The following is a 23448-nucleotide window of genomic DNA, read 5'->3' on the forward strand; positions in this document are numbered from 1 at the left end:
ACTGAAATGCCTCTGACAGTATATAGATTGCATATTCTTGGATATCCCAGAACAGAGCTTCTTAAACTTTTTCATTCATGACTCCTTTTTATCATCAAGATTTTTTTGTGACTTCAGATATTAAATATAAAATAAAGATATAAAAATAAGTATTTTCCCATAAATAATTTATTTCTTTTGTAAACAGTATACATATGAGAAGTAGCAGTTTAGGATTTCTTTCAAGTATACAAAAATTGAATTAAAGGAAATCAGGTTTAATGAGTTTGGTGTGCTTTGTTTTATTGCTGCATAATAAATCTTGGCGCAATATTTGATACTGCTGAACGTAAATCATCTGCAAAGTTTTTTATGTTGATATTTGGATTTAATTAAAGCTGAAAAGTCGTTTTACATAACTATGTGGTGCTGAATGATAGAAGCACATTTAATGTCATTTGAGAAAGTGTGGGAAATTTAGCTCTACCTGCTATCTGGAATTCAAACAAGGATTTTAGTGGAAACTCGCGTTTTAAGTTTTAATCACCCGATAGCTCAACAAATTCCTCTCGAGTTTATATGGTAGACGAATTCAATATCATTACGCAAAAACGGATTTTGAATCCAAGCTAACTTTTTAAAATTCAATAAAAGGTACTTGCAAAACTGTTTTCCTAAGATTTTTAAATGGTCTATACTTATTTTTTAAATAAAAACTTTATAGTTTTGTTTTAATTATAAAATCGTCGATAATCGAAAGCATTTCGAATGAATCATTTTCCACAATATTCTTCCAAATGTTGATCTTTTTAATAAACCCTTCAACTTCATCATTCGAAGTAAATTACATTGCTATATTTTCTTGAAGAGACAAGCTGAATTTTCAAAAATATCTGACAAATAGCATAGCTTTTATAGCCTTAAATCACGGCTTTGATTGACATAAGTTTTGAAAAGGAGCAGCAAGGTCTGATTTTTAGCCGACAAAAAGTGGAATAATATCGTCTAATTACAGTAACCTTCTTAAACTATGCCCTCTTGAGATCCATCTTACTTCCGTGTGTAATATTTTTTTTTTTTTTTTTTTTTTTTTTTTTTTTTGTATTCAGAATCCATCTCTTTACACATATTTAAGAATGAATGGCTATTAAGTGCACGGCTTTTAATAAAAATTATAATTTTGGTACCTTTAATTCCACTGCTGATTTATTATGCTGTGGAGGTCTCTCGATGGATCAATCAATAGATTTGAAAGTTAGCGGCCTTAACAAATGATTTAAAACCAATATTTAGGCCCGCCATTGCTTTTTCAATATCTGTGTATACTCCAATGTAATTTTTTTATTTTAAACCTTTAGTCTTAAAACATTAGTCTCATACAAGATAATATTAAGAAGAAATGGAGTTATCTTACTTTATGTTTGCGGATTGTACAAAAGTATGTCGTTATGAAAAATTAAAGGATGCTTTGCTGAAAAACGTTCATGTTTAATTAACTCCAATATTTTATGTAACTATCAGCCAAATCATGTGGTAATAGGACTCAGTTTCTATTCGTGCCTATTGCAATAAAATATATTCAAAAATGTAATCTGAATATTTTTTTTCCTCTTTTTCCAGATTGGAGAAACACCGTTTTTTGTAGCACTGGATCATGAAAAAAGAACGATAGTTATATCAATTAGAGGGACTTTATCACTTCAGGTAAAATAAACTTTTTCATTTAGCATACGTGAATTTATGCAGGCTTGTCCATGTAGGCTGTGTAAGATAACTGGTAAAGTTTTCACAAAATATTTTTCATTAATTGGATGTAACATCATAACGAAATAATGTTTAAAGTCTGTCTCTCGAACGAGAGTTTAAATAATTCAATTATTTAGAAATACGCATCGATTTATTAAACACAGTTATTCAGAGAATCGTATTTTATTGTTACTCAAAATTTATCACGAACCTCTCAGGCTGTGATTTTAAGTTAAGCTCATACGTAAAAATCTAAAATGAACGTAAATGTCAATAAAAAACTTCAACCAAACAAGAATGCAGACACGTCAAATTTTTGATTTCGTACGATTTTTTTAAATGTGTGCAGATTTATGGGACATCTGGTTCTTCCATAGAAAAAACGAATTGTAACATTAAATTTGTAAAATTATAAAATTCATTATAATTTCAAAAAAAAAAAAAAAAAAAAAGATTAATTCCACTGCATTAAGTTCTCTATAATATAAGTTTTTCCTTAGACGAAGAATATTTTTTCTTGGTTCAGTTCTTAACTTGTGTAGTTGAATTCAGTTAAACAAAGCAATGTAATTTCCTAAAAGCCGCATAAAATTTGGTTTCGATTAAAAAAAGTAATCTTATGAAGCGGAGGAAATTGCTTAATATTTCCATTAAATATTGCTATGGTAGATATTGGAAAAATACAGTACTAAAATATTAATTTAAGACATTTTTTGCATGTCAACTCAGTTATACAAAGGAGTTTTACGCAGTTTTAGGACTACTTCGATAAATAATTAAAAGAAGTACAGCAAAAAGATTCATTAGTTGTTGCTCCATTAACAGTTATCATAGATGCTGCAGGCCCACCAGCGGCCGAGGGGTAAAGTCGCTGAACACTGGTAGTTCGGTCCGAGGTTCGAAACCCGCGATCGGGCTGGCTGCATGAGCGTTTTTGTGGTTTTCCCCATGTGTAACATGTATACGAGCCAGTTTCCCTTAGAAAGTCCTCCACGAAGGCATCCCTCCCCTTAGGCAGATAGCCCTAGTGTGCTTTGCCATAACTAAATACACCAGCACCACCACCATAGATGCTGCATGTGCCGTTTATACTCTCTGAGAGGTGCTTAAATAGTAAACCTTACAGACTTCCAGGCAGCCATGATTGCTGGAGAGCGTTTAGCTGAAGTATCGGCTGCGGAAATAGCAAAAGATTTTTGGCTATGCAAGGAGCACTGTATCAGTCGTTATGACAGCATACAGGAAATGCATTAAGTGAGCGATTTCAAAGCATAGCAGTGACCGAAAAACTTGTTGAGTTGGAGAGAAAGACAAATGTTGAAACGCATAGTGGCTCGATATTATAAGCAGTCCTATTCCAGAAAATCTTCAAAATAAACCCTTAATCTTCAAGACCCTGTTTTAACCGTTTGTGGCCTTACTTAATGCTTTCAAGCGACGTCAGTGTTGCACAGCTCATCCGTGTTGAAACTCACAACAATGGCGATAAGTCATCCCATCTGATTAATCAGCATTCTACTTATAGCAGGAGAATGTTCATCGAAGCATTTACGCCTGCTTATCTTTTGCCGACTTTTAAGCGTAGAGGTGACATCCCGTTGGTATGGCTTGCAATATCTTGGCGCGGTCCTGGCTCACTTGTTTTCCTGCGTGGTAAAAAGATCAAAGCCGATTACTGTCAGTTCATCTTGATTAGTCATGTACATTCATTTTGTCTACACTTTACTACCTGAAAAGCGACCGCGTTTGCAGGACGTTTCGATCCTATCCACAGATCATGCCCATCCATTTCAGAGCGACCGACTTTTTAGGACGACACCCTCCTATTCACATGCATTGCTCCTATCCACGACATGCTCCTATCCTCATTTTTCATGATTTGTCCGAAGAGAATGATGATGAAGTAGAATATCTCGTTTAGACCTCTTATTCCTGTGATATGAATATTATTGATCACCTGCGGAGATATTAAGAGTCATGCTATTTGATATATGTGGAGATATTTAGATTTTAATTTTCTAATAGTTCTTTTTTATTTTTAAACCCTTTCAGTATCGCGTTTTATTTAGATGAGATAGAACCAGTATTTAATGGGAAGTTCAGCCACTTCCATAAAAAACTTCTCAGTAGAGCGCTCAGAAGTTCTCAGTAGAGGGTGTTCTGCCTTCTGGCCACTTCGTTGCTTTAAGCCTATCTTGCTCCGTTCAGCCGTGGTCTTACGTGCCTGTTAGTATTCTCCGGTAAAGTTAATTAAGAGCCAACTCGGTTAGTTATTTCTGTACAGCTTCGGCTAAATTTTAGTTAGAATTAAGTTAGTTTCTTAGAAAGTTAAAGCTCAAGTGGAGGCTTTGCTGTAAGCCCGAGAGGAGCCAACTGTTATTATTCTTTGCGTGGAATAAAAGGGTGTTTTAAAGCTTATTTTAACTTTGTTTCTATAGTTGTAAGAAGAACAGTGAATAGTCGCTATACTCTTCTCCAAGCTTCTAGTTGAAAGGACATAAAATTTAACTAGAACTTCATAAGGGGTTAGACAAAAATATAGAAACATGGAAATAAAAACATATTGCTGTGACTAATAAATTGTAGGAGAACCGTTGGCATTTAAAACAGCTTGCAGTTTTCTCAGAATAGATAAACAGAGATCTTGTAAGCTTTTCAAAGGAATTTTGTACCATTCTTCCTATAACGTGTTGGCAAGATCAGTTAATGGTGATAGTAATTGATAGCCCTCACACCGATTTCTCTCCAAAATAGCCTATACAGGCTCAATGATATTGATATTTAGTGATTGTGGTGGCCACGGTAGATGTAAAAGTTCACCCTCAAAAAACTCAATCTTTGACGATGTGAGCTCGGTGAACAAGAGTTCTCTTTTCTTGGAATACGGCATCCCCATTAGAGAACACAATTTGTACCATTGGATGCACGTGATCAGCCAACATGGTCACATAATCCTTGGCAGTAATGTGACTTTGCACACTAATGATTGATCCCATGGAATACCACGATATAACTTACCAAACCATGACGGAACCACCGCCATGTTTCACTCTCTCGGCAGTAAACAGTCTCTGTCATACGCTTGGGACGACATTCGCCAGAAGTAAACTCCCCCAGAAGTCGGAAGCAAGTGTGAAGCAAGACACATTCGACCAAATGACAGTCTTCCATTGCTCTACAGTCCAGTTTTTATGATTTTGGTACCACGTTTTCCTCTTACAAATCACTGATGAGTGGCTTTTAACTGAACTTCGTCCAAAAATACCCTGCTTGTGGAACTCTTCAGTGGTCGCCTGTCATGATCACTCAACACACATTTTTACCAGCGCGTGATTTTAGCGGAAGCGGTTTTTCTGGTTTTCCTGTAAATCAGTTAAAAAAATCTTAAATACTGGGCCTCTTGAAATACCAAACACTTTAACTACCTTGGTTACGAAAGCACCCACCCTACAAACTCCAACAATTTCCCCACGTTCTAATTCATTAAGATCCGACATAATGCACTCAATCAGAAATGCACAAAACACTGTCTCGATAACGAATGCCACTTGCAACGTATTGAAGATGTTGTACAGATAGCGTTAGTGAGCAAACTTTTCAGTGCCACCAACAGCTTTTTTAAGAATAAACATTTCAGTCCAAACATGCATTTTACAAGGTTTTCCCATATTTTTGTTCAACCCATGTCCTTTCAAATTCATATGCATTCCAGGCAAACTTACTGGAAACGGAGATACAGTCTGAGAGAGTATTTTTAGAGCATTTATTAGCATTAAAAATATTCCTTGTTACAAAGTAGAATCTGATGTCCTAAAAAAATAAGAATTTTCCAAAAGAAGAAAGACACTTTTATAAAACGACTTAAGCAATTACTTTTATTTCAGTACTTAAACGATAGGGAAGATTTTTGAGAATTTTGTTGATTCCTGACCTCCAGTGATCGTTAAATGAAAGTATGTATTTAAATATACTGGAATGGCAGGGATCATACTATTCACTGAACACGAACTTCCATTTAGTTCTAATCACTAAATGTAGGAAACGAGAACTAGGGCAATGTATGAATCAAATGCTGCTGACAAATGCATTGCAGTAGATGCCGCTTAATATGGTAGCGGTTAAGGTCATGATTCGGGTATTCTTCTCGAATCGCAAAAGTCGCGTTCGTTTGTTTATGGGAAACATGAAAAATACATCACTTATTGTCATCAACAATTCGTTTAATGTGATCAAATTATTATAGAATTAATTTTTTAAGCTGAAGTAAAGTCGCTAAGTACATTCAAAATAGTTATAAAACTTGCCAAGTGGCAGAAAAAATGTCGCCAAGGAATTAAGTCTCCACACAGTTTGGTTTTGATTTTAGTCAACAGTGTTTTAAAATTATTCCAAAAAAAAAATTCTTTAGTTTGACGTAAGTTTTCAATATCCATTTTAAGGGCAATCAGATAAAAGGTATAGGTCCTTTTCCTTCAGGTTCAAAAAAATACTTGCAGAATTTTTTTTTTACACATTTCTGTCAAAACACCAACTGTTAGCGCCCACCAGCGGCCGAGTGGTAAAGTCGCTGAACACTGGTAGTTCGGTCCGAGGTTCGAATCCCGCGAACGGGCTGGCTGCATGGGCGTTTTCGTAGTTTTCCCCGTGTGGAACGTGTATGCGAGCCAGATTCCCTTATAAAGTCCTCCACGAAGGCATCCCTTCCCTTAGGCAGATAGCCCTAGTGTGCTTTGCGATAATTAAATACACCACCACACCACCAACCGTTAGCTAATGCTGTATTTTTGCCTTGTTTTAAATTGGAGTGTTCTCTTCTAATGAAGAATGCTATCCGAGTATTAAGATTAGGGATACAAAATCGGTCATATAATTTCCGAAATTTTATGAACATTTGATGAAAAAAACTAAAATTTTCCTAATTAAAAATTCTGGGAAAGTACCTATTTATACGTTTTGTGGTTTTATTTTCCAATGGCAGATTGTGAACAGTTACAGTGTAACACAGTCCATTAATCGATACAGGGCCAGATGTGGTGGTCTCTTTTTTATGGAGGCACCGAATAGGTGGGCCACCATCACCTCCTATGAATGGACGGACAGTTACAAGCTTGCTTTCTCGGGGATTCGAACCCAGGCCCTTCGGTATTGCAGTCAAGCTTCTCTAACCACTATGCCGTCTGGGCGGCGGTTTTATTTATGTTAAATTAATAAATTCTATTTTTACTTTGAAGGGTATTTTTTTTTCATTGTTTAATGTTATCATTCGGTTGATGTTATCAAAATGGGCGTGGACAAACTTGATCACATTAAGCGGCGCCTACTGTAGATGAATTTATTCAATGCGATCGATGAAGTGTTTTCGAAATCGTCAGCTTTGCTTATGATAACGAATAATAGTTAAGCTTGATTTTGAAATAAGAATGGTAATCATTTCTAGTTAAAGGGTACTGAATTTTCAAAACTATGCATTTAGTTTCAGACCTACCAACGGAGTAGCGAACTAGATACTGAGAAGCGAATTACCGCTCCAATCTGAATTCAAATAATAAAATCTTACGAAGGTTAAAATAACCTTTTCAATTGCTCTTTAAATTTAACAGGAGAACCTCATATATTGCTATGTGTTAGGATTCATAATACAGTCAAGCAGACTTGTGCTAGAAGACGAAACTCCGCCATTTGCGGGTATTTAAACAAACATAAACTGAAATTCAAATTTAAGTAACGTAGTTTCAGACTACACACAAAATAGCCTACTTAAGCTGGCTCAAGTAATTAACGGAGCGTATTTAAAGTCGGATAGCAAAATGGCTAAAACCAGAATAAACTTTGGCAGAGCTGGCGATAGGACGTGAACTGCAAACGAGGCTGCCAGAAGCCCCAACTATAAAACATTCAAACCCTCAACTTAAATACTCTACAACTAATTTGCTTTCTGGTGAGTACTACAAAGAGAAGTTATAGTTTATAGTACAATATCAAATCACAGTAATTGATTACGTAAAATAAAATCTTAGAAATACACAAGCAAAGAACTTTTTTAAATTACAAATGTTAAAATTTTACGTATAATGGCATCTTTTTTTAAATAAATTTAATATACTCTTAAGCACAATAATTTACTTTATTATAAAATATAAATACAATGCTCATTTCTTTGCTTCCAATATGGTCTTTAATTTCAACTACTAAGCATTTACATTTGGTTTTTTGAATTCATGACCATTCCCATAATTCTTTAAAAAAAAGTAGAACCTCCTTAGAAACTTTAGAAACTCTAGCAAAGTAAAAATTGTGTAGTTAAGAAACCATAGTACATACATTAATTTTTTTAATTCCTCATATATTGGTATGTGTTAGGATTCATAATACAGTCAAGCGGACTTCAGGAAATTTTCTTAAGTTTTACCATCATAACGTTTCCACGTTCACGTAGCTCTTGCGAACAACGACTATTTTGAAAATCATTAAACTATTTCAATAATAATTTGAAAGAATATTTGAAGGGACGTTGTCAAAGGTTCCTCAATCTCTTTCTATTAGAATTAAAGCCATGAATATCAAATAATTATGATAATTGTTAAAATTAAAATTGACCTCTATATCTTACATTTAACAGACATTTTTACGCTTAAATCTCTGATATTTTTACGGTAGTATTAATCTAGATATTCTTCAGCGATAGGGATACTTGATTAATTTAAACAAAATTTAGAAAATATATTCTGAAGAATCAAAAATGGAAACTGATTTTGCATTGTAAAAACTATACTTACTGAAAATAATATTCGATGTTATGCTGTAGATTGTCTTCTTAAAAGAGCTAGAATTAAGTACCTGCATAGTGCTGATGTATCATGTGTATACGCTAGGTTGTTTTCTTTACTATATAATATATTTATATGCGTTTAGTTTTAAATTACAAGTAAATCTGATAGCTGGGAAAGATTATCTGTGTCAGTCAGAATCCTCTCTTGTGCACTAACATGTTATGTAAACATGTATAACTCACTTGATTTTTAAATATTTTCTTTTGCTTCAATGTTGTAAGGATGTTGTCACTGATCTGAACGCTGAAGCTGATCAACTGCCTACTGAACCACGACACGATGACTGGTTAGGGCATAAGGTAAGTGCAAAATAAGTGCTGAATTCATATTCATAAGAAAAGATTTCCTTTATGCCATATAACATTTTAACTTATAACATTACATAACATATTTAGCTCGTTTCATACTAAACCGCGAATATAAGAATATCATACTTTTTATGCGTATAATTTGTACAGTGTACTAATCCACTCCTAAATATTTGAAAGTTAAACATAATTGTATACTAATGTTCCGTAGATCATGAGTACATAATAAAAAAAATTAAAATGTAATGTAACATTAAGAGCGTCTAGTAAATAGTTTTAGTATAATTTAAGTCTTTTCGTAAATGTTTACTGCTAATTTGAAGTTTTATTTTTTATGTATTCAGATGTCATTTTGAACATGAAAAAACAAATATTACTTTATTAATTTATATAATATTCTATTAATATATGTAAGTTTTATTTTTTATGTATTCAGATGTCATTTTGAACATGAAAAAACAAATATTACTTTATTAATTTATATAATATTCTATTAATATATGTAAGTTTTTCTTATAAAAACACTTATCCTTCGTAACTACATTACATGACGGAAACGTTAAATGTTTATATCACACGTAGTTGTCTTCTTTAGCTCGGATATGACGAGCACATGACGAGTTATCGACGCAATTTAATATTGAAGTTTTGCAGAAAGAAATGAAACTCTGTCTAATGTAATATTTTCTGCTATTACACTTTAGGCGTCAATCCGAATTCATTGATTCTCTGGTATCTTAAAGACAACCAATCAAATTTAAATGCGGGAATGTCCGAGCATGTTTCTGTCGAAAAAACCTTTGGAAAGCACAATGGCAGGCGATCGACGGCGAAGAGTATAGGCGATCATTCAGCATATTTTGTTAGCGTAAAGTTCGAGGACCTTTCTAGACTTTAACGAGTCACATGAAAAAGCTTTCCACGACATCATCATCATACCACTACAATCGTTTTCAACAGAACAGTTTTGGCAGGATGGGTCCATGTCTTCTCACTATCCACAACGCATCGATGCAGCAAATATAAAAATTATACACAATTCTAGCCTACCGTTCAGAAGTCCAGATCTGATGTTCTTGAAACCATAAAAATGCAATGTCTGATATCTAGTGTCATCAGAAGCATACGATAAGCACGCATTTTATCATCGGTTCGCTAACTTTACTTGAAAATTCGATATTAACTTTTTATGCGATTTGCATCACAGTCAGCTTTTTGGTCTGTACTAACCTATAAAATATATTTTACAGATGGTTGCCGTGGCAGCTGTCTCTTGCTTGCTAGAGGCGATACATTGATCGACCTTTGATATAATAACGCTTTAAAACTGTAGTTTTTCGCCAAACCAAAGATTCAGTACTTCATCTAGCTTGCATCGGCAATGTTTTCCAAACAAAATAGCTAAGCGTTTTAATCAATTTATTTGACTAAGATACGTATTTAGGAAAACTTAAATGCTCATCTGTTCATAGCTTGCATTTTATTTGGGTTGTTCTTTTGCGCTCAGGGGCTGCCAAGACATAGTTTCCATTATTATTGTTTTTCATATTTTTATCATTAATTGCATTATTATGTTATTTTATTTTTGAATAATACTACTTATACAAAATTTGCTGTTGAAAACCAATTCTTATATGAATGAGGAACGTATGTTTTAAGTTTTCGTACTTTGAAAATTTCACACCGAAGCCTGTTCAAAAATTGTAGTTAAATTTTATTTTAAAGTTATTGCGGGGTCATTGGTGTATTGATGCTTGGAATATATAATAAATATTTTCTGTTCCCAACAAATTTCGTTATTCGTGAACAAGATTTTCCTAGTTTATATCAATGCTTATCATTATTTTCCTTGCCACCATTTATGATTATAAGTAATCTTTTGCGATCGATGCTACTTTGTTTTCGTGATTCTGTCACCAAAGTAAAGACTTAATTTTGATTAAATATACAGACAATAAAACATCAAGATGTGCATGGCTTATTAAAAGATATGAAAAATACCTCTTAAAAAAATAAGATCGTTACTCATAATCAAAACTTAATTTTACAACTTAGTGTGTAACTTTAAGCTACTATTCAGTGTATAAGCAGCAGTGTTTGTCTTTATACACAATAACATTTATACTATTACTATTTTTAGAATTCCTGGTTTATACCAAATAAAATTCTCTGAATCGTGTTGTTCCACCAAATTTCACTAATTAGTAAAATGACTCAATAATGTTTATGGATAATCAGCGCTGATCTACATGTTTTCACCTCATTTTCCATCTGTTCTCTTTGTGCGATGAGTTTTTAAGTATATACACACCACGCATTTTCAAGGTTATAACTGTATTTAAATTCTATACAATTGTTGCCAAAGATATAAGATAGCAGAAAATTTATTTTTAACTTTCAATGTCTGACCGATTTAAGCTGAAGTAGGAAATATACATGTATTTTGCGTCATAAATTTGATAAACAAAAATATTTTGCTGAATCTTTTGCTTTGTTAGTTAGCACAGTAATTGAAAAACTCAATATTTTGCTCTAATAGTTAGCAGAGTAACATAAACCGATACTCAGGCTTATTTCATGTTCTGATATTAATTAATACTTTGAGATATGTGCAATCTTACCTTTTCCACAACAGAGAGGAGAAATGTATAAGCATTAAAAAAAAGTAAATAGTTCTTTCGGAAATTTCATTCCACCAAAGCTCTGAATTTATATTAGAATAACAGAATTAGCTTCGAATTTGGTTTCGAAAGTATTCATTTCTGCTTTAAGTCTGTAGTCATAAATTTCTCTATCCCATGGATTTCATTAGGTGAAATCACTTACAATGAAATCAAAGAAATCAGCGATGATTATGAAATCAAAATCATTTATGAATTTGAAAAGATTTCGAAGTATCTACTAATTATTATAAAAATTAACTGAATTAAATCTATGTTACATGAACTAAACTTTTGTTAGTTAATTATTTATCTTTTGTGTCATTTAGGGTATGATCCAGGCTGCTGAGTATATTCGGCAAAAGTTGATAGATGAATCAATCCTTGTCCAAGCCTTTAACCATTGTCCGGTATGCAAAACTGAAATATCATAACTAATGTTATTTTATTATATCAATTAATAAATTTTAATATCTCATAGCATAACGTCTTTTCACAAGTATGTAGTTACCCTACATGCATTAAACATCTCTTTAGTAGCGAAAGAAAATAGGAAACATAATGTTAGGCTTTTAGTTTTTAATGCAGTTACGTTTAATTAAAAGTGTCTGCTTTTCTTTAATTTGGTAAATTAGGCTGTATGTATAGATTTTGTTTCTTTTAATTACTTCTTAAATATTGAAGAATTAATAATTTTTACCTAAAAGTGACACAATGTGGTGATTTTTTTTTAATACGATTTGGGGATATTAAAGTAGCCAGGCATCATTCATGCGATAATTGAAATCCAGAAACATCAAAATGACATTACAGTTTGCGAATCACCATAAAACAGTTCTTCAAACATTAGGATTGTTTATAAAATTCGATACCAATTAACAGATTTTCTTAGTAAAAAAAATGATTTAAAAATGTGCGTAAATATAAAGATTAACAGCGTAATTTCCATCAATGCAAGCTAATATGATTTATCTGTCATTAATTTAAAATATTTATAATTGCAAATACAAGTAGTTTAAATAAATCTTGAATAAGACTTCTATTCTTAGGTAGTGATAAGAGCTTTTTATTTCACTTTGTTTACTTTTAATTACTCAGCTTGTTAATTTTTTATTCTACCAGTTTTATGACTCCCAAATAACAATTGCCCTTTCTCTTTTTTACTCATTCTATAATACATGCAGTCTTTTAAAAGCCTTACGCAGCATCTTCAGCAAGGAATCCAACAGAGAACGAACTTGTGATTCGAAATGAAAGATGTTATTTCAGATAAACATAATTCTATACCTAGTTATTCTATACCTAGCGAAACGACACGGATAATACTTATAAACAAAATTTGCCCAGTTTTCCTTTCATTTCAAGTTATACTTGTCATACTCTGCTCCCAAATTTCACCAACAAAGCGGTCTGAAACTGGGTTAATCATTTTGATTAATCTTGCATACTTCTTGTAATAAATATATATTTTAATGCCGTCCGATCAATATAGGAATCAACGGGGCCTTTTGAATTCAGTAAAGAGCTGAAAAGCCCAGAATTGAAATCAATCAATCCAGAACTCAAATCAGTCCGAAATAAATCTAACTGTAGTGTCTTTGTAGTAAGAGCGCTTCATCTACCTATAAGTCATTTAAAGATAGGAGAAGAAAGGTACTACGTAATCGTTTTCTTCTTAGAATTTCTCAATCACATCTGTAAAGACAATGTACAGTTGCGGATTCCGGACGATACCCGAATAGTCCAAGTAAGCCGCCCCCGGATGTCCGGATCCACTCTCACCTGTCACCTGTAAAGACAATGGACCAAATCATATGATCCCCATTCGTGCTCAGGATTTATACGCAACTTCTAGCAATATTCACCCATATCTATTCATGAGGCTTATATCAGCGGTTAATGTCAGAACACGGGAATAGCAACAAATACTACAACGGTATACTTCAATTAATGGCGTTAATTAATCATATGCAATTCTGAATAAACTGCAGAGCTGGTTTGTATATATTAGCTAATATCTTCGAAATTGTTTCATTGTTTTTCTAATGAAAAGTAAATTCATTGTGAATTAATAACTTTAAACTCAAAGTTTAAAATAAAAAATTGCGCATTACTAAACACAGTATCTTTTGTTTTACTGTTTAGACCGAAGAGACGTTCATATATTGTATTTCACTTCCCTGGATTCATGCACTGCCCTTAAATAGAAAAAAAATGCAGATTTTATTATAACTCAAAATTATCTAATGAAATATCCAAAAAAATAAAATTCTATTTCAAGAAATTTCATTCATACAAATTCAAAACGCTCAATGTTTTCCGAAGTAAAATATTTATATAAAAATAATGTTTTCGTGCTTAATAAGTTAAATAGTAAAAGAGTCTGATTCAAATTACACATTTTGGTAATTGAGTCTGATAGTAATTTACTTTTACGCTTTCTTCCAACATTGTGCATAATAAAATTAAATTTCTATTACTTGCATCGTGAAAAGGAAAGAGGAACAATTCTCTCACAAACCAAAAAGAAAGAAAATTTCGTAAATAAAGCTGTGATAGTAGATGTAGTTACAGTATTTTGAAGCTGTTTTTATCCACAACTCATGCAATTCAGTTGTATGTGATCTAGGATATATAAGCGTTGCTAAATCACGAGCTAAAAAGTAAATTCCTCAAACTTAAAAATGAATCAATTATACAGTTATTAATTTTACTTTTTTATCGTCTACGGTCATATATAACTTTGCTTTTTCATACTTACTTCAAACTTAGTCTTCCGTTAGCTATATTATGTTCTTTTCGTTTTGAATATTTATTTTATTTATGTCACGAAATTAATACATTTTTAAGATTTAACACCTTTAAAATACAGATAAATTGTTAATAGTATTTTTCCTATTAAATATAGTATGGATTATTCCTCTTTCCCATGTTCCTCTATTTATGCTTGTGACTGCGTCTGAATGTGAACAACTGAATGTAATGATTATGTGAAAATAATTGTAATTTAACTTTATATTATTAAAAGAAATACAGAAGATATAAGGTATTTCTCCCGCTTTTTTAGCATGCCTTCGTGGTGCAGTGGTCAGCACGCTCGGTGCGTATTCGAGAGGTCCGTGGTTCGAGTCCTAGCAAGGGCATTACTAATTTTCATGTCTCCTGCTTCGAAATGACCTAATATCTGTACAGTGGCGCCCGAACTAAAAGGGTGGGGGAGGATGGTTCTCCACCACCAGGATTTGGCGATTGGATCCCCTAATCCCCAGTCACCCTGTAAAAGAGGGAGTGTATATGGTATTTCTTACGCTTTCTTAACATGCTTTCATGGTGTAGCGATCAGCACACCCGGCGCGTATTCGAGAGGTCCGTGGATCGAGTCCCGGCGGCGGCATTGCTAATTTTTCATGTCTTCGGCTTTCAAAAAATACCTAATGTTTCTTCAGTGGTCCCTGTTCCGGCACCACTGTAGAGATATTAAGTACTTTTTAAAGCACTATGAGGCATGAAATATTAGGAGTGCTCTCGCCGGGAGTCGAAACACGGACCTCTCGAATACGCGCCGAGTGTGCTGACCAATACACCACGAAGGCATGTTAAGAAGGCCGGAGAAATACCTTATAAAGACATTTACCAGTTATTATGAGAAGTACCTAATCAAATGTCAGATTTTTATGAATTGAGTTTTGTCGACTTGTTGGAAATTCAATTCGCGAGTTTTTATGAAAAGTACGCTATTCTTATGAGAAGTTATTTTATTTATTTTATTGTTATTTATGTGTTTTACTGTTACAATTATTCCTTACAGGACAAAGGAACACAAAACTATGAACTCGTTCTTGTGGGCCATTCACTAGGAGCAGGAACAGCAGCAATATTAGCCATTTTACTAAAATGCGAATATCCAAATCTTATGTGTTACGCTTATTCTCCCCCCGGAGGTCTTTTAAGGTTCGTGTCTTCTTTATTACACTGTTTTGGAAGTGTGTTACAATATATTCACAACTTAAATACTTAAAATAATTAAAATAATATTACGCCTCAAACGTTTAAGTTCAAACCACAGTCTTTCTAAAATTACGCCTCCCAGTATGTTTCATAGCAAACTGAAAAAAAATGTATATCTTTCATCACAAAAACACACATCCTCAACTCCAAGTCACCTTGGACTAATAAAAAAAACCTAAAGCATGTATGATCCTTAATTTATAAGGATAAACTAATTTCTCTTAAATTATTTTCTTGTTTTAGCGGCAGATTATCTTTTTTTCACTTTAAGTCTAGAACTCTACACAGACAAAAGATAAAATCCTAAAGCTAAAGGTTTATTAATTCTATGCTTTATAAATACAACTAAAATTTTAACAAAACCTTATTTAATCGCTCCTCTCGGGATCTTCGAAGTAACAGACTAACTAAATATATACAATCATAACAAATATATTTTAATATCTATACAGTCTGGATCCAAATTATTAGCGACTTTTAAGTACAATCGCTACCATATGCTAGAAAACATTCACCGAAACTAATTCGTACAACATGCGGGGGGCTTATGGAGAGAACTAGCTTTCCTGATACATGACCAAACTTTTTCTTTCTCTAAACTACACCTTCGTTTGCTATTTATTTAACTCCACCTAATTTATATTTCGGTGCAGCTGAAAGAAAAAATAGATATCACTGGAAATATCAATTGTTAAAATAAGCATGATTATATATCAGGTAAAAGATTATATATATATAGACATCTATCTCTCTGTATATATATACACATCTCTCTCTCTAGATATATATATGTATATGTGTGTGCGTGTAATAATTTAATGCGTAGAAGGAATCCGGTACTTTAACCTCTGGCAGTAGACATGGCTGAGAAGACAGTAATGGCTGAGAGTGAAGGCTTGATGAAGCAGATAACAAAACTGATCATCTTTATTTTTACGCATCTCAAATACTCTCTTTGGCAGACAAACTTACTTTTCAATCATCGTTGAATACAATAAATTTTTATATACACAGGCAAAAAGATACGACGTCATTTCAGGCAGAAAAGCATAAGCGGCGCAGAGTTCTTTGTATGGTAGAAATCAGGTACTTGTGTGTGTGATTATGGCAAAGCCTCGAGGGCTATCTGCCTAATGGGAGGGATGCCTTCGTGGAGGACTTTCTAAGGGGAACTGACTCGTATACAAGTTATACATGGGGAAAACCACGAAAACGCCCATGCAGCCAGCCCGTTCGCGGGATTCGAACCTCAGACCGAACTACCAGTGTTCAGCGACTTTACCGCTCGGCCGCTGGTGAGCCCAGAGGAGAAATCAGGTAAAAAGAAACGTTGTTCCTCGCGAAGCCGTATTTATACTACGTAGGTGCTTTATGTAAAGCTAAGCCGTGATTGTTTAAGTTTAGTTTTAGTTACATTTTTCAAGCAATGTTATCTACCAGGGAAAGATCTCGAATTTGGGGAACAAATGAATTCAGGGGAAGAGCACCAAATCTAGAATAGTTAATTTTGAGGTCGCCAATTATTTTTAAAACGGCTATCGTATTTTGTTTGCGTAGTTAGAATGATGGATGCATAAATAAAAAAAACTTTCAGACATATCCTAAATTTCACAAATAATTGTATTTCTGGATAATGCACATTACCACTGTGGGTGCGCTATGCAACCCCCAATTTTGTACAGATTACTACGTTTTCTTAAAAGACGAAAATTAGAAAAGTGAACTCTGCGTGGATAGCGGAAAGGCGACACAAGCGTCTGAAAGCAGAAGGGAAGACAGAAGAGGAAGAGTTGCGACGCAATAAGGCTTTTATACCGCATTCCATTTCAAATCGCCCGGCAGTTTAATGTACAGGTGTAGGGTTCAGACTTCATCGATAAGTGCGCAATACAGATTAGATGACGGATCATTTTCGCTTAGTTAGAAAATTTATTGCTCTGTTATTTTTAGATTAAAAAATATATAAATTATGCCTCCCAGTATGTTTCATAGCAAACTGAAAAAAATGTATATCTTTCATCACAAAAACACACATCCTCAAGTCCAAGTCACCTTGGACTAATTAAGAAAAAACTAAAGCATGTATGATCCTTAATTTATAAGGATAAACTAATTTCTCTTAAATTATTTTCTTGTTTTTAGCGGCAGATTATCTTTTTTTCACTTTAAGTCTAGAACTCTACACAGACAAAAGAAGACAGAAGTTAAAGGGCTATTAGTTTATTATTTGAAAGCTATATTTTATATTACAATAATAACGCAGTCTTATCACAATAATAGAGCAGTTATATTACATCTATATACATATATATAGATAGATAGATATAGATATATCTATAGAGAGAGAGAGCATGAAAACCATATTTTATTGATTAGAATAATTCGGCAAATAAATTTCATGAATACGGTGCGTCAAAAATGTATACACACTATGAACTCTCATCGAAAATTTATTTTCCAACCTACAAAGTTACATTTCTCCGAATGGTAAGATTATACTCCAGTTTGAAAAATAAGTATACTTTCTCTGGTCAAACTGAATGTTCTGAATGGTGTTTAAAGTAAATGTTCAAACAGTAAATCTTCAGCATGGATAAATTTCTAAGTACGAGTCCTGATTCCTTACTTTGCACCAAAGTGTCCAATAGGAGTTCTATGCACATCGCTTGAATCTCATCCCAAAGTGTGTCAAGGTTACGTGGTTTACAACACTACGCCTCATCTTTTACTGTGCCCCATAAAAAAAAATCGAATGGCTTTCTGGTCCAGTTTTGTGAATGGGTTCGGGAGATGGTTACACGTGAGCCGGGATTTATGGGTAACATTGTTTCGCCGGATGAAGCGCGATTTAAACTTAATGGGATTGTCAATAGGCATAATTGTGTGTACTGCATTGAAGATAATACTCACATTATGTTAAAAAGGCTGTGAATTTACCTGGTGCAGAAAGTGTAGTGTGGTTTGTCTGCTAGGATAATCATTGGTGGACTCTTCCGTTTTGAAGGTTATGTAATTGGAGCAAAGTACCTAACAATGCTTGGTAATTTCATTTTTCTTGGTATTCTGTAATGTACGGTAAAACCATGTTTTATTACCAACAAGATGTCGCTTCTTTGCACTATCATAGGGATGTGTGAGAATACATGGATCAAAATGTACCATGCCAATGGAAAGGACGCAGTCGGCCAATCCAGTTTCCTGCGCGTTCTCCAGACCTTACGTCGCTCGATTATTTTATGCGGCACAGTGAAAGATGAAGTGTACCATTGTAGACCCCGTTACCTTGACACACTTTGGGATGAGATTCAAGTGGTGGTCGCAGAAATCCCAATGGACACTTTGGTGTGAAGTAAGAAATCAGTCGTGATTTGTACTCAGAAATGTATCGTTGCTGAAGACCACCATTTTGAACATTTACTTAAACACCATTTGAAACATTTAGTTTGGCCAGAGAGTATACTTATTTTTCATATCGGATTGTAACCTTACGTTTCCCAGAAATTTAAACTTGTCTATTGGAAACTAAATTTTCTGTGACTATTGACAATTCAAAACTGTGTATGCATTTTTTCTGAAGCACCCTGTATTTTGAGATTAACATAGTCAATTACCCCGTATATACCCGCGTATAAGTCGAGATATTTTGGACAAAAAAAAAGTCTTCAAAGTGGGGGGTCGACTTATACGCGGGGCCATAAAAAATTAAAAGAATCGGAAGTTCAAAAATTTCTTTATATAATGCAGTTGTTTTCTTCCCGCACTCAAATTGGACGACTTATCAAATAAGTCACTTACTTGAAGTAATTTCATGACTTAAATTATGTGACGAACTAATCACAGAGTTTCATACTTTAACTAGAGTAAGGTTCGATTAAACCAAAGAATTTTCGGCCCCCGAACAACCGATCAATACCGAGCAATAAAAAAGTTTCGCCAACACGCCAAAGAAAGAGAAATGCAGATAGTTTTTACGTACGTATAAGTCTTTATAATAGTTATTGTTCATCGGTCGACCAACATTTACAAAGGGAGGCAACATTAAAAAGCCCGATATTACATTAATTGCTCAGTGGGTTAAAGATGCTTGGAACGAAATACCCTCTGAAATGATTATAAAATCATTTAAAAAATGTTGTATTAGCAACGAACTAGACGGCACGGAAGATGATACTGTTTTTGAAAGTGAAAATGACGACGAAGGATCTAGTAGTGATTGTAACAATACAGAGTTCGAAACTGAAAATATGTATGATGACGAGCCAATAACGACAGAAGAGTTCTATGAAATGTTTGGCGAATCTGACCATGAATCGGACGTTGAAGGATTTTGATTTTGTTTATTTACCAAAGTATTTTTTATCGTATATTTACTTTTTTTTTCAGATGATTTTGAATAAATGTAGTACTTAAAAAAAAAATTTTCGAAGTTTCTCGATCGATTTCGGAAGTGGGGGGTCGACTTATACGCGGGTTTCTTATTTTCTACGAATTTTTTATGTCGAAGTGGGGGGGTCGATTTATACGCGGTATCGACTTAAACGCGGTTATATACGGTAATCATAAATTAAATGTATTTTTATTTGCATCAACTGGTTACAATAAACCCTCTGGTGATGACTACCAGAGCGTAATTAAACATCACTACTGACAATGATAATATTATTCCCTAAACTTATCAATGTCTAACCCAGCAGACTATCAAACACGTATTTAAGTGGCCACTCAAAATACCTAATGTAGCTCTTCGCTAATACATACCATGCCTTAACCCTTTGCACCTGATTTTCAATACATACTATTTGATTAATGCGTAACGTGACTAACCAAAAACTGAAAAATCTCCTCTTTAATGTTTCTAACATCAAAATAACACAACACTGCAATATGGCTTGCCTTTCTTAAATGCATAAAAATATGCAAGTGAACATTTAAATTTTAAAAAGGTGGTAACAGACATACACCCTCCGGAGTCTTTGGCTTTAGCAAAAAATATTGCAACTGATTCTCTGCCTGATAAGAAAAGGCCCCATTTTTTCTTCTGGTGTAAGTTACTATTAAAGAGGGCTTTATTTGTTTAACGCCTAAAATAAGCCTTCAGCTCTTCTATTTTAAACAGACATGGTCAAATATGCTTTTAAAATTGTTTCTGCTTTAGGATATATAGACTATAATCCAAGTTATGAATATTACATTTTAATTGAAGAATTCCTTTTCATGTATCATTATTAAAAATTGTTTAACTTCAATAAATTTTCAATAAATCGATATCATTCTTCAATGAATCTTCCATATTAGTCTTCAATGAATACATACAAGTCTCGTAGCTATAGTGGCAATTAATAATGATGTTCATTGCCCACGAGACTTGTATGAATACATACAAGTCTCGTGGGCAATGAACGGAGAAAAGCAACTGTCCTAGTGCTATGACTAATTCTCTTTCTACCTTATATGTTCACTCGAACTTTAAACTCCACTTAATGTACATTCTGGAGCAGTCAATTAAAGAAATAGAAGTTAGAAAAAATAAATAACGTAAAAATAACATGTTAATTAAAATAAATTTTACGAACTTGAAATATGAGGTTTGATCTTTACTGCTACAAAGAAGACGGGAACTCTTTCCATCTAAGGAGGAAGTTCAACAATTTCGTAGCTCGTAGCAACGATGCTTTTTTTTTTCTGTTTGTTTTGTTTTGTTTTGGCTGTTGTTGTTGTTAATGTTGTTGTTGTTAAAGCGGCTGTGACATACCAAAGCAAACTTTAAAATGCCCTAGATCATTTTATATTTCTTCTTGAATGAGAATTTGTAGTTCGTATTTTAGAATTATCCTCCATTCAAATTTAAGCAAAGTAAATTTTTCTCTGGGCGTCATCTTAGGTTTTACAGATAAACAATATTTACATAAGCAATTAAATATATGGTGCATATGAAACATGAACCCGAATATTATACAGAAAACGTGGCCCTACAGAGTCTTTGTAGGGAATGTTAGGTTTTCTTTTTTTCTTTCCTAGAAAAAGCAGGAAACATAAAAAAGTCAGCCCCATGTTTCTAATTATTGTCTATCCACTTGTTAGTCGGACGTGTACGTAGAGTACGAGAGTTTGTACGGAAGACTACAATAATTACTTACATTTTTGCTGAAATCCTCTAGTCGAGCATTATGGTATGTAGGAAAATATTATTTTGTAACATTCGAAAGGCTGTGCTGCGAAGACATGTATCAGTGCTATAGAAATCTGAAGACTCCGTTGTGAAGACATATCTGTTACATTTCTTACATATTGAATAGATGAATCATTTTTATGACTTAAAATTGGTACGAACGTAGTTTAACCCGGCCTACCCCCCCCAATAAAATGCCAAAGTACACTATATATATGGGTGACATCAATCGAGCAGATCATTACGCTGCTTCCTATTATATTTTTGCGCAAAAGCCTTAAAGGACGGCGAAAACTGTTGTTTCTGGAGTTGGAGGCTTGTGCACTTAACGTATACTATGTACAAAGAAATATGTGAATAAAAGCATGAAACATCTTTAAACGATTTCAGATTTGTAAAGCGTGTCTTTATCCAAATGAGAGAACATTTTTGAATGAAAATATAACCACAGAGTCAATGTAATAGAGAAGGCAAAACGACTTGGAACATTATACACTTTAACATTCTAAAAATAATAAAGATCGCTGAAAATTTTCCAGTAGAAAAATCATCTGAGGGTGCAAATAAACATCAGCATAAAGCTCTATATGTCCTGGGAACCCTTCGCTACATTTAGGGGATTGTTTTGAAAACTTGCTATGAAATGAAATGAAATGCCATGCTATGAAAGATTATAAAAATTAATTCAGTAATAAAGGATTATAACTTCAATTTTCATATACCTTTCTAGCATTCATTTCTTTAATTCAGGTTCACCTGTATTTTTGAGGGGGATTGTTGTTTATTATTAAAAATATGTTATAATAATTTTCAACCGCACCCCCTAGATCTTTTGATGTCGATCGTTGAGAGTTAGAATGTTGTTGCCAGAAGTTTAAAAAATTGTTTTGTTAGGTACGTACGAATTGTACGGAACGAATTAACTTTATTTAAATATTTATAACTGATCAAAAGAAATTTTTGCATATTGTTCTTTCGCTGCTAATATTGAACCAAAACCTGAGTTCAATTACACTCACTTTTTTATTTCTTATTCCTCTCTCATCTGTGAGTTTAAATAAATTTAGTTAGAACTTGAGAAAAATATGTTTATATCACTGTACCATTTTTAATACATTCTGTTTAATATTGGAGCAAAAAAATTAAACAAACAATCATAAAATGAATATAACATTAGAGACAACAGATAAAAATGTAATGAAATTTAGTAGTTGATTAGTATATTGCCAATATCATCAAATAATTTGAAGATAACAAATGCAAGATTTTCTTTTAAAAGTGAGTTTAGGTGTGTTAGAATCTGAGTAAGGCAATGGTACGCACTTTTCCTGACAATATCGAAAGTGTTGATACAAAGGGCACAGAATCCCTTTCGCAGCATTTGAATGGTTGCATAGTCTTACGCCCTTTTACGAAAAGAGTTGTGATTGCTGAAAGATACAAAGACAAAAGTGTGACTTGTGTGAAATTTTTTAGAAGTGTAGCAGATGGTATTGAATAATGCTTGTTTCTAGCCGCTTCCGCTGGTGCGAGTATACCTCGAAAGCGAAGAAATCAAAGGAAAGTTCGTATGCATAAAAAACTAGTATCTCTACAGCCCCTCACCCGATATTCTTCAGGAGTTTCGGAAAACAGGTCAGCCTGAATACGCTTCCTTACTGCAGATACTCCTGGAAATCTTATTTGAAAGGTAAAAATTTCAATGGGAAATTTTTATTTCGGCTAGGCGTGCTAATATACCCTACTGA

At 33.5% G+C, this 23448-nt stretch overlaps 1 protein-coding gene across 2 annotated transcripts in view; it reads left to right on the plus strand.

Moving 5' to 3' along the window:
• Positions 1 to 23448, plus strand: part of inaE (inactivation no afterpotential E) — a 295275-nt gene that overhangs the window by 221163 nt on the left and 50664 nt on the right. For both annotated transcript variants that reach the window (XM_085808531.1, XM_085808532.1), the window contains exons 10-13: positions 1600 to 1683; positions 8777 to 8854; positions 11853 to 11933; positions 15332 to 15474. In XM_085808531.1, the coding sequence (XP_085664657.1) occupies positions 1600 to 1683; positions 8777 to 8854; positions 11853 to 11933; positions 15332 to 15474 (386 nt within the window). The remainder of the gene's footprint in view (positions 1 to 1599; positions 1684 to 8776; positions 8855 to 11852; positions 11934 to 15331; positions 15475 to 23448) is intronic.

The sequence above is a fragment of the Stegodyphus dumicola genome, chromosome X1, assembly GCF_044657685.1.
Source record: "Stegodyphus dumicola isolate Sdum_Otavi_A_Nest chromosome X1, ASM4465768v1".
In the NCBI taxonomy this organism is placed as follows: Eukaryota; Metazoa; Arthropoda; class Arachnida; order Araneae; family Eresidae; genus Stegodyphus; species Stegodyphus dumicola.